At 38.1% G+C, this 13,282-nt stretch overlaps 1 protein-coding gene across 6 annotated transcripts in view; it reads right to left on the minus strand.

Annotated features, from left to right (window-relative positions):
• Positions 1-13,282, minus strand: part of C6H14orf39 (chromosome 6 C14orf39 homolog) — a 29,533-nt gene extending 16,251 nt beyond the window's left edge. The window contains exons 1-5 of one of the 6 annotated variants that reach the window (XM_053945666.1): positions 13,036-13,282; positions 9,097-9,153; positions 8,724-8,780; positions 5,710-5,836; positions 2,007-2,096 (exon numbers count right to left, since the gene is read on the minus strand). In XM_053945666.1, coding sequence (XP_053801641.1) covers positions 2,007-2,096; positions 5,710-5,836; positions 8,724-8,780; positions 9,097-9,145 — 323 coding nt within the window. In that variant the 5' untranslated portion in view covers positions 9,146-9,153; positions 13,036-13,282. The other 5 variants (XM_053945664.1, XM_053945661.1, XM_053945662.1 and 2 more) reach the window with 5 other exon arrangements.

The raw sequence follows: 13,282 nt of genomic DNA on the forward strand, positions 1-13,282 counted from the left end.
ATTCAGTTCTATTTAATTAAATAGATGTTACAGCAATAACTGATCAAAAATAAATTTGCTAATAAATTTAAAATTCATTACAAATAGATTTAAATAATAAATATAAATAAGTAAAATAATTTGTTGTAACAAGTACATTTCAAGCTTGTGAATATAATCCTAAAACTTTATATTCTTTTCCCAAAATCTATTTTTCACAGATAATATTTGTGGCCATATATAGTATAGTAGTCTTGAGTAATCATGACTATTTTTAATATTTTCTCCAAGTGATTTACATCCTGCAGTTCATGCAGATAACACAGACTATTTAGAATTCACCACTGTTCACATTAATCAGAAAAAGTATTAATCTAATTACAACAGGAAAAGGGCAGCACTCGCAACTCCCTGAACATTATGTGGATAGCAATTTATTACTTTTTCCTTCTTCATATCCCTTATTTTCAGGATTAACTTCCAGCTCATAAATGCATTTTTATATGTTCTTGAAACCAATAACAACAAAAAAAAATGTGGAACATTCTATAAACCTCCATTATAAGTGCCTAATTAAACATGAACTGATCTGCCCATCTTTAAAACACATCTTTCCATCTAAAGCAGCATGTCCTCAGTGCCCCCAAATGCCAGACTAAAAAGAGCATTCAACTCATAAAGTTCTAAAGACACTTATTTTTCTTCCTAATTTAAATATCTAGAATTTACTGAATGCACATCTTGCTGACTTGAACATATCATCAAATGCTTTGGTGCAGAGAGACTATATTTGGGGCACAGTTTTGAAAAATGCATGAATTAAATTTATTTCGTTATTTGTACTCATGATGTCTTACAATTAAGCTCAGGAAAACAGATCAAACACTTTCATATTGGAACTGAAACTAGTTATCTAAAGAAGCAATTTAAAAGTAATGCTTCTTTGGCTTGTCAGCTCAAATTAGTGAAAGCCAAAAAGGTTTAATCATATACTCATAGAAAGCCAATTTAGCTTTATTTTTCACCAAATTTAGAGCTCTGAACAGGAAGAAGAAAGATAAGCTACTAAGTGAGTTAATTAAAAGCTCTCAGGCATGCTGTTTCTGCTGTCTTGGACAACTGGCAAAAAGAATTATTACAAAAAACTCAAAGCCAATGTTTTAAATTACCTAAATTTACAACTCTTAACTGGTATTTAGGTATCTGGAGGGGTCTGCCATGACTTGTGCATCACAGGGCCAGCAGCCTCCAGCCCCTCACAGGCAGAGCAGAGCAGGTGAGCAGCCTCCCTTAAATTGGAGATCAGTTTTACTTAGTTCAGTAGAACTTTGGAGGGTTACCTTGGCACAGCACATTTGGAACATTTCTGTGAGAATCTTCAGGGTCTGTTCTTTATTTCATTGACTGTAGGCAGCTACATTGCACAATTCATCATTTCTTTTAAATGCCAAGTCTAATGAAGATGAAAGATCTGAGATTCCACTCACTGAACAGAATTGAATTTGCAATTAATGCTGACTAGAAGCTTGCCCACAATTAGTCTTAAAATGGTTGTAACCAGGCTTTTCTGAGCCACTTACTCATTTTTCAGGACCTAAGACTGAATTTGCATGCTTTGTGGTTATTTTGAAGAATATACAAAAACTTGATTTGTATATTCTGATCATGTTATGCAATTTATATTCAAAAATAAGGAAAAGCATAAGATTATCTGAATGCTTCTAACTGTTACCTGGAAATATTGTTTTTATTTATTGGGCTTTTCTTGAAGCAGTAGGCAGTGTTCTGAAAAATTATAATAGGCATTTGGGAGGCAACTGAGTTTCAAGAATTTATATTTTATCATACAAAATAACATATGATCTCATAGTAATGTAAATTAAAAATTCTTTCAATTATTCAGTCACTTATAAGGGACTATAAACTGAAAAGTTTGCAACAATTTTTTCCTGCAGACAGCACTAGTTTTGCTGATCAGTTTAGTCAGTACTACTGCTGGAAACCTCATCTCATGTGATCATAGATACCTCTCACTTTCTGTAGCTTCCTCTAAAGCTTTAATTTCATTTTTCAAATATTTTCCATGCTCTTTAAGAATTGCATAGGTGGGCTTCCAGCTGTGGACAAAGTAAACAAAAAATAAAAGCATATTAGTGGTCTTTCTTAGTAAAAAAACATTTAGAAAAGAAAACACCTAGTTACCTTAGCTAGCTTACAAGTGATTTATTAATTTTTTGAAAGTTAAATATAAATGGGTTTAGTACAGAAACCTTTTGCAGGCATACATTTATTTTGTTAATATTTTAAACCTGCAAATTCAAGAAAAAAGAGAAAATATTTAAAATTAAGAAACATTATAAAGCACTTTTTTAAGAAATTAATGGAATGAACTTCACGAATTTTTTGAGCTAATGCTAAATAATGAGGAATTTAAATCCACATTTTAGGTCCTCAACACATCACCATCAATAAATCCTTTAGATATGTTAAATCTTCTTGTTGGAGACACCCACAGCTTCATTCTCACCAGTATCACCAGCACCCACCTCACACCTAAATGCAAGCAGCAGTTACAAACTCAGAATTTCCTCCATTTGCTAAGCAAGTCCTGCTCAAAAGGCATCAAAATGACTTTTCTGCAGCAGGATGCTCTAGATGGTACTGAGAGCAGAGCAGCTTCACAGAACACTTAGGACTATTGGAAAAGCAGGACTTTCTCAACATCCAGGCATTAGAGATACCTCTGCCTTGGATATGGGGACACAAGAAAAACAGGCAGATAGACTTTGTGATTCAAGTGAAATTCAGATGTGATCTCTAGGAGAAGCATATTAAAAAGTTTTTGAAAAGAAAGAATCCTGTCTGGAAAAAAAAAAGGTATAAAAGTATGATCCAGGACTCCTGGCACAAATTGTTGGACACCACTGGTGACTAAAAGTGGAACTACAAAATGTTGCTTCACCATATCTACTGCAAATTCAGCAGAAAGCTGAATTTCAAAAGGGTCAGATTTTTTCAAAAGCAGAAACCAACATACTTAGATAAAAAAGTGCTTGCACACCAGACACTGTTATGTTCTTTTACTCAGAAAACTCCATTACTTTATTCAAAGGAAAAAAAAAAAACTGAGATGTAAAATTCATAGAGATTTTATTAATCAGAGCACAAGCCATGTTGTGAGTTACATTTTTTGTTCACATCTATTCTGTGGACATGGAAAAAACATGTGGTACAAGAACAGTGGTTTGTGAACACAACCAGGTATGCAGGATTCAAGCAGCTCATTTACTTGTTTGCAAAATGCATCACTGTCTCATGGATGTCCTTGGTAGCCATCACATTTATTTGTCCTTCTTTTCATCATCCAGGGAACATAAAAGATCTTCAACCACACTACTCTGAAAGCAATAAAATTATCTCGCAGTCTGTCTTGGGACAAGACAACAATTTCTTTTCCTAACTAACAACATTCTGAGTTCATGTGGCTTTTTAAAAATTATTTTCTATTTCCGTTAAATCCCACCATCCTTGTATCCAAATTTAAAAATTATAAGAGAAACAATAAAATTGGAATAGGTTCCATCAGCTGCATTTCATCCCTTCTTACTGCTCTGGAATCAACATTTCAAGTTTGAATCCTTCAAGAAATTAAATATTAGCAAAATGTCATCACTTGTCTAAAAATATGTTTCATTTGGGTCATTTTCTGTCTTCGGGTCTTTTTTACATAGACCAATATGGATTTCTTCAGAAAACACAGTATTATCCCAATATATCTATCCCATATATCATATTTTCTCTAGATTTGCTGAATATAAGAATCTTGTATTCGGTTCAAAGTCTTCAAATCTGCTTCAATATACTCAATATATAATGTCTTGTAACCCAGACAAAACGTTGTTTCTCTGAGAGTTCTATAGAGCTCTATCACTGGCAATTAGTCAGCTGTGAGGTTGATTGTGACTCCAAAACAGTATCTGAATTTACAAAACCAACATTAGAATCATGTCCAGTATAGATGGAGTGTCAACTAGAATAAATTTTAGAAGTTTGGGGTGATTCTACAGTGTAAGTGCTCTAATTGTCTGATCTTATAGCCAGGGCTTGTTTATTGCAGTTTTCAGTCTGTCGTTAAATGACATTTCCAATAATTTAAGACACAAAGTCTCTACTCTTCTGCAAGCATTGTCCTTCTATGAATACATGTATTCATTAATGAGTCACTTCTCATTTTCAGTCTCTTTACACTAATGCCATTAATTATTCTTTGTAGGACTTGAGCCAAAACCCATTGAATTCAATGATTAAAATTTAGATCAGATCCTTAGTTCTACCCTTAATTTTTTACTCCTTCATTTGCATCACTTAACAGTTTGTCATTTGCAAACAGATTTGCAGTTTCAAAAAGGTATCAAAGGAAGTAGTGTGGATAGTTTCATAAACTTGTGTAAGTGTTCATTTTATACTACACTGGAGGCAAGAACTTAATGTAATGGAAAAATAGAATTTTTTTTACCAAGGTCAGATCTTTTCCCAACTCATTTAATGGTAAAGCTACAAATCAGTATTGAATGGCAATTCATTCAAAGAAGCCAGCCACTACACTCACTTTATTCACTAATGATTCCATTCTTTCTTTTTCTTTCTGAGAGTTCAAAATAAACCTAGAAAGGACCCCAATGCCATCTTTACTTCCCTCTTTATTCTCAGAAACACCCACATTCTCCATTCACATTGTAAAAAAAAAAATTCAAATGTATGTCATAGATATTTTTATTGAAGTACTTACTTTTAAATATAGAATTATAAGAAATCAAAACAGATTTAGCCAACAAATCCTCACTCCAGCTTCTGAGGAACTAGTCAGATTGTGGAGAAATGGAAAACTCTGGTGGATTTTGTCACCTGGGACAAACTCTCTGTATTGTCAAATATAGATCTACCTTTTCAGCTACCCTTGCAAACACCTGAGGTTTTAACTTTTAAAAATTACGTGTCAGGAAGATAAAACTCCTTGTAGCTTAATTGTGTCTTAGAAAGCTTCTAATTACTAAGATCCAAAAGCAATCAACATTTTAAACTTGAACTAATTATTTGATACAAACATTTATGTAAGGAAAACACTGAATGGCAGCCCATTGCATTCATCAAAAGATTGTGCCCAGAAGAAAATTTTGCAGTCTGGAGCAAAACTGATACAGGAATTTGCCAGCAGAAACACACACATGTGTATGGAGAGGCAGTTATGGCACATCTTGTGTAAAAATAAGTATAGAACAAAAGGTAACTTGAAACATGTTGTGAAGAAAGAATAGAAACATGTTCAATTTTAGGAAGGCTTTTTTTTAACAGCATTCTTAATATTGGTCAAATTGGACAAAAGTCAGATGCATCCAAGTGTAGAAAAATTATGCTTCTGTTACCTTACTACATGAATACTTTAGCATGCTGCAAAGATAGTACTTGTGATCTTCTGAAAACTGGGGATTTTAATAAAAACCAACGCAAAACTAAATGTAGTCTGCTTTTCTAGAATTCTTCTTCAGCAGATGGGTAATACTGTAATTTTTATACCTAAAGATTTGCAGTTAAAAAAAAAAACAGGAGAATTCTAAAGTTTTCTTTGCCATCACTGCTGTCAGAACACACCCACACATATTTTTCCCTTCCTTCCTCACTGACTTCCTTAATGCCAGCCACAGCTCAGAGTTCAGGCTCTTTCATACTCACGCATCACAGTGCTTCTTGCTGCTCTCGTTCTGCTTTTGCAAATCAGCAAGTGCCTCATTGCCTTTTTTTATCTTTTTCTCCAAACAAGCAATTTGATTCTTCTTTTCTGTGATTTTTGCGGTGTACGCTGAAATTAAAAAGTAAATTTTAAAGTATAGTAATGCATTTTCAACAAATCCATGAAATAAAAAGTCTGCATTTAGAATGATTAAAAATTCTTTCCAAAAAACTTAATCTCCATAATGCCAGGTGAGTGGACAGCCTGCAGTTAAGCAAGGTAACAACAAAGGGAGTCAAAACATAGGGATTTTCAGCTGTGTGGTGAGTACTTTAATTATCATCTCATACTGTGAGACTGCCATGATTTGTGCTGTTTCTGAATCCCAGTCTGTATAGAACTGAAGTAACTGTTAGTGGTATTCCCCATTCAGTGTTCCCACTGAAACACCCCTCACTCTCTAGCCAGAACCAAGACCCTTTTTCAAACATTTGTATTCTTTTGCAGAAGCCCAGAATGTCAAATATTCTGAGTGGGAAAGCTGACTACAATAAAGGAAAAATAAAAATACCACAAAAGGCATATAAGCAATTAGTGGAAAACAGAAAGAGAAAAATTAAAATAAAAAGGAATTTTACTCAATGTAGGAATGTGTAATGTATGATAAATTGGTATAGGACACAGGTTAATTAATTAAAAAGTGCATTATAATGACTCAAGGTTCTCAAGGACTATGATATTTGTGGAGCTTCTTAAGGCAAACTCTTAATTCTGCCTCTTCTGACAGCAGATAGCTGATAACACTTTCTGAGTGAGTGGTTAGAGGAGAATCCATGTTGTTGAACATGATCAGTGCTCTCTTCACAAGTAAAAGCTGTGAGAGCTATCATGCATGCTCACCTTGCAATCCAATAGGCACAACTTGGTGAATGTTTTTTCTCTGCATTTTTTATTCTTTTTTCTATGCAAGATTTCAGATTTATCAGTGCTAAATCATCCCTTGCTGTCACTGCTGCCCTGAAGCACTAAATGCCAGAGTAGGTGGCCCTACACAGAAGTCAATCACATCCTGCCCTTTCCTCATCTACTCCATAGGGAAGAGCATCTTAGTGATGCAAGATGGGTCTTGAGTTGTTGGAATTACTGCTCTGGAGCTTCAGCTCATACTGAAGTTTGGCTCTGGTTTTGCACTACTTGCTACATATTAATTTTCAACAGCATCTATAGCATCTGCATTTATAGCAGAAAATAAACCACTTCTCACAGAGAAATGTCAGTCAGTGAAAAGCAAAAATTTCTTAATATAATTTAATATATTGGGTTATCTTCAGTCTCAATATTTTCAATATCTAAAGTCAGTAATTTGCCTTTACTTAGCATAAAGCATAAATATTGGACAACTGACATGGCTTCGTTTCAGTAAATAAACAGCTGAGTATGGCAGAACCCTGTAGCCGACTTTTTGAGATTTACCATAATGTAACATAACATTATTAACAAAATATGCACTTCACATTTAGTATTTTTTACAGACAAGCACTTCTGTGAGCTGTTCAACTCACCCTGTGAGATCCATCTCACCCAATGTTAGTAGTGCAGGGACCTTCTTCAGAACAGCACACCCATGGCTGCAGCTACACCCAGCTGAGACAAGCTGACACTTTTAAAGTTTACTTTATCTAACCCATATCAAACTGTTTCTTCAGGATAAGGCAAATCACACCCTAAAAGTGCCTGTTTCCCTCCACTGGTAAGAAAGGGACTGTAGTCAAATATCCTGATGAATCTCACACCAAAAGTCCAAGGCTGAATGCTACAGCTGTTCATCTGCCAAGAAATACTCACACAGAGACAAAATTACATCAGTGTTACTATTTTTTGCTAGGTTTTTGGAAGACTTAACCCAAACTGCTAAAAGCCTGAGTGTTGGCTGTGTGTTTACACATATTTAGGTATCTCTGAACACAAAAGCAGCTATGCCATGTTACTACACAGCCTTCGATTTTCCCTAAGAGCATTTAGTCTAAGCCTGCATAAATGTTAAGACAAGCCTTATCTCTAAGGTTCAGTTGTGTGACTGGAGAGTTAAACCAGAATCCAAGGTGTGCCAGATTTAGTGTTACTGATGTTTTCATATTTAAAGTGTTTCAATTAAATTGTGATAATCTTCTTATCACATTCTTATATTGGTGAAGATTATTAGAAATGTTATAATCAAAAAGAACACCAATTAGACCAGAATTTTCTCTTCTGTTTTTTTTTTTTTTTTTTTTTGAATGGAGGTTATGTGCTTGAATATCTACCTATGAAGTACCAGAGGTGAGCACAGATGTTCTCAGGTTGTTTGTGGTAGAGAAACTATTCTTCAGACATGAAGTGATTCCACATAGTAGCATGGTTTAAAAAATCAGTCCAGACATAAGTCTGTAGTGTTGTGTTGTCTGTAAGCCCTGGGAGAGAGCAAATTTGATGCAGAGCAAGACTTTCTCTTTGGGTTTACTGTTTTGAATTTCAAATAAAGTAACCAGCTGCTTGATTGCAAAAAAAGAAGAACAAGGCTTGAGTACGTAGTAGCAACTGAGAGAACTTTCATTATTTTAAGAAAATAGAAAGAGAGAAGATGCAGTGAGGCAGAGGTCCAAATCTGGAAAGAACAAAAAACATGAAGAAAGAAAGGGAGGCAAGTGGCAGATGTATTGAGCAAGCACAGCTGAATCAAAGGGCTGCCAGTGACTGTGAGGAGCTGCCGAGTCAGAGCAGGAAATGGCGCAGCATGAAACTGCCTGTCCATGAGGCAGCTGAGCAGCCCCAGCTAAAAGTCGCGAGCAAAAGCAAAGTCTGCTGGGGAGAATGAGCAGGCATTGATGGCTAAAGATGAGGCAGGGTGAGAGCAGGACACGGGACAGCTTCCATTGTTTATCCTGCTTCCGCCCCCGAGACACAGAGCATGTCCCAGGGTTGATGAAACAAAATCAGTGTTCAGCATCCAGTAAAATGATAATTTATCACTACTCACAATTTATTTGGCGATCCACATGTTCCTTAGCACTGAGATTTTTATTTATCTGGGAAGCTTAAGAAGAAAATTAAACCTTCATTATATACATATATATGAGTGGAGCTGTGAAACAAACATATGCTATGCATCATTAATTGCACAAACTCTGATTAACAACTATTTTAGCAAAATATCTAAATAGAAATTTTACTATTGAATAGGTGTCAGGACTCCTCTCCACAACCTCCCAGCTAACATTATGTAGGCAAAGAACAAAAGCTTAATATTATACATTTATTTGAAGTTAATATAACTGTTTAAAAGCAGAAAATATCACTGTATGCAGTGCATAAGTAATTGTTAATAAAAAATGTATGATATAATGACCTACCAAGCTTGACCAGAATTTTGTCCAAGTCGATCGAAACCTTGTCACTCATTGCTTAAACTTCAAAAGAAAAATGCAATTCAAGGATTTACACAGTCAAAAGCCTTGTTGATACAATAAACAAGTCAAAAATGCAAGACAATACCACACATTTTTAGCATAAAAGGGAGAAAAGTAGTTTTAACTGCATTTGAATTACTATCTAGTGGAACCAAATTTCTCACTAATGGTGGTAAGGGACTTATAAGAGTCTAAACCACAGTTAGGGGAAAAGGACATTTATAATTTAGGTAAAGCTTTGCTCCTGGAGCAGTTCTGTTTGAGAGACTTATTCTCAGAAGGCAATGAAGAATGCAAGGAGAGATGTTTATGTACAAAATGTGTATCCTGTACTTCAGCTGGTTATTAAGCCTATGGACTGCAGTGCTGCTGATGGAAAAGCTCCTTCAGCACCCTGCACACTCCTCCTGTACAACCACCAAGTCCATTTAAATCAAAGGTGTGGGAATGCTACGTGTGATTAAAGGCAGAATTCTCACTAAATGGAAAACGGATTGTTATCAATCCTTTCTTCTGTTTGTACCGTGCTGCTGTGTGCAGAAATTCCGTTTTCAGAGCTGGGGGATGATGGCGATCTCTAAAAGGGATGCAAGCACGGTTCATCAGGACGCTCTGGTCGCATCTCGTTAGCTCAGGTGCATTAACAGGGAGCGAAGTTGGCCGGGCTTTAACTGTCCCACAGTGGCTTCCTCATCACACCGCGAGAGGAGCAAAGCCACGACAAACTGGTGCTGAGGATGAGATCCTAATCCAGGATCAAGTGGAATAGCAAACAACTGCAGAATTTAACTAAAGTGGCATTAGGGCTCCATCCTGCAGCACTGAGGCTGTGGGAGCGGGAGGGGGCGGAGGCAGCGTTTAAAACGCTGGGTGTTCGACAGAAATGAATTTGTCTCATAGTTAAGGGAGGATCAGAACACCTAATCCAAATGACTGGATTAGCACAGGCTGCGATAAAAACTCCGACAAAGAGATAATAGTTTTACCAAATGTATTTAAAAGATTGAAATCCTAGTTCCTAGTGCCTGAAAACACTTAAGGTAGCAAATAAAAAAATCTTCTGAAAATACTAAGAAAAATACTAGGAACTACTATCTCAAGCCACAGATCAAGGCAGAATATTTTTCCTTTCACACCATGTGAAAACAAAATTCAAAATAATTCCTTACTATTAAAAAAAAATGTTTGGAGCATGTATTAAAAAGATGTTCTCAAGAAACAATTTAATAGTGTTTATTAGCTGGTTTTCTGAAACTTCCCATAAAAATTGTAAGATACTGGGGCAAAGAAATGTTATGTACTGTTTTATAAACTCCAACACAAAGTTCATCAACAGAGCAGACTGTATAGCTGTATATTATGAAGACTATTGTATTATCACAAAAAATACAAATAATTTTACCTTTTGAATATTTTTGTAGAAGAGTACTAATGTTTTTGTCGAGAGAACGAAAGTGTTTATTTTCTTTTACTGTAGTTTTACAATAAAATTTATGAAAAGGGTAAAATTGTAGAAAACAATGCTTCTGAAAGCAAGCACATGTAAAATATTTATTATTCTGGTATTGTTAAAATGAAGTAGTGTAACTGCAAATGTCAAATGCTATTCTGTGCTGTGAATTATGAGGATACAGGTGTCACTAGCAGAAAATGCTGAGTAATTCAATGGCACGGGTAATACAGATGGGGTTTGCAGACTTTAAAACAGTAGGTAACACCAGCCTGCAACAAACTTTTGACACCTGATTTCTTCCAGGATATGACTGTAGCAAAGACTGATTCTTGGACATACTGCAGAAAAGTAGCATCAAACCATCAGCCAACTCGGGATGTTGGCTAATTCAGAGGAAATTCTCCTCTGTGGCTGCTGCTTTTTGTTAAAGATAAATATGTAATACACGCGACTGGGTAAACCAGCTTCAGACTGCATCTGTTCTTTCTAATGGGGCTATTCAGAATGCTGCCGGGAGAAAAGTATTGTTATGCATTATGCATTTTTGCACGACATTAATGTAATTACACGGAGGTCAATCGCGGCAATAAAGTGTCATATATTAGAAGATTGTATTGGGTGCAGAACCCACAAGCAAACTGCCTGATGTGGTCTCAAGCCATTATGGCACTAACATTAATAATGCCGCTTCTCAGTAACTCATCTGGCAACAGCCAGGTTCTTCATTCAAAGGTGGAAAATACCCATAACCTGTGGGGTAAATATCTTCCTTAAAATCCACATTTCGGCTCTACCAGTTGTAGGCTGTGAAACAGTATTAGCTCCAGTTGGCTCTATATGAATAATTTTCATTTTAGGGAGACTCTTTTGAGAGCAAACCTGTTCTTCTCCCCTGCTATTCATTACTGTTTATTACTGTAAAGGGATTGGTTGTTTGAATCTTCTTGAAATTTACAAAAGCTTACATTTCGTGAGGTTTTTATCTCTGTTGATAAAATAAAATGTACCTCTCATGGTGTTGTTTATGCTCCTCTGCCCTTCTTTTACCACACTGTTTTAGGAAACCCTGGAGAAGGCTTGAAGCCCGTGAGGAGACCTGAACCAAGAACCCATTGGATTGACACAATTTACTTAGTCCGGCACATACCAAACAAAAGGCTTTTACTGCAGATGATTCCCTAAAGTCTTGGGAATTCAAAAATTAAAACTATTTTCGTCAAAAGAGAAAAAAAATTGGTGGGAAACCCCCATCCTGTGGGACACCACAGGGGCTGCGGAGGAGCGCCACAAAATGGCGGCGTGAGAACCGGGGCCCGACTCCCTCAGGGCGGAGAGCGGGGCCGGGGCGCTCAGGGGACCCCTCTGCCTTTGGGGTTCATCAGCACTGAAAGCGACCAGAACGCGGCGGTTCCGCATCGTCTCGGGCGCTGCCAGAAGGGAAAGGGCGAGGAGCCGTCCAGAGACTCACCCAAGGACGAAGGGGCCAAACCCCTCCTCACCGCCGAACGCTGCCCCTCAGCGCCGGCCACACCCCGCGGGGCAGCCCCGCGTCCCGGGGCTCCTCAGCCCCGCCGAAAGGTGCGGAGAGGGCGGCAGGTGCCGCCTGCCCTCCGCGCTCCGTGCCGGGGGCGGTGGGAGCAGGGCAAGCCCGAAGCAGCTTCGGCGGTCGGGAGAAGGGGCTGAGCCCGTTCCCTCAGCGCAGCGCCGGCCGGGCGGGTTTATCGCCAGCGGCCGCGGCGCTCCGCTCCCCCAGGGACACATCGGCGAGGCGCCTGTGCCCCCTAAACCACACGTTTGCCCGAACAGTAGGACTTATGAGGGAAAGACCAACATTTCTGAGGGCTTCGGGCGAAAAGCGATGAGGATGCTCCATCTACCGGGGGCAGCGCGCAGGTGGGCGGTGGCCGGGCGGGGAGAGGAGGCAGCGCCGCTAGAACGGGACATCGTCTGGAAGCCTCCTAGGGGTTAATTATACACATACATGCTTCGGGATGTGGCACAAAAATATGGAGCTGCAGAGTGTAACGTGCTTTATCCAACCCTTCAGGTCCCACTCGTGTTGCTGACCCAGCTGGTGGAAAACAGCCTAAATCTTCGTTCCCTCAATCCCTCACGGGCCCGGCCCTCAGATAGTTTAAAAAGGCATTAAAGCATCTCCCCTCTCATCCCGGAGCAGTGCTTCACACTAAGGATGCTGTGGAATGCTGCCCCTTGCCTCAACACAAGTTGTGCTCACAAAATTGTGTGCGTTTGTTTGCTTATGGAAGTGCAGCATTCCAAGGCACAGCCTGGGCGTGCAAGAATCTAGAACATGATGCTTCCCTTCACACTTGGTTGTTTTTTTACTCCCAATTGAGGTTATTGAGGCAGAGAATAGATTTAAGATTATCAATAAGCAAAGTAAAATATATTTGGAGTTATGGTACAACCTGGAGGAGGAAAAAATCCATCGGCCTTCTTCAGAAAGAATAAGGGATAGAGAAATAGAAACAGGACTGAAGAGAGGGACACAGAAAACTCTCTCTGCCAATTCCAGCCCAGGCGTCAGTCAGATGCGATGCTGCTTTCAGAACAGTCAGTTCAACCAACAAGAAATGCAGCTTCAAAGAGAAATAGCTGAGCTACCTGGCTTCTGGTCAGCCATGAGGAAGGGAAATAAAAAAGAGAGGGATATGG

This window comes from Vidua chalybeata, chromosome 6 (assembly GCF_026979565.1).
Source record: "Vidua chalybeata isolate OUT-0048 chromosome 6, bVidCha1 merged haplotype, whole genome shotgun sequence".
Classification (NCBI taxonomy): Eukaryota; Metazoa; Chordata; class Aves; order Passeriformes; family Viduidae; genus Vidua; species Vidua chalybeata.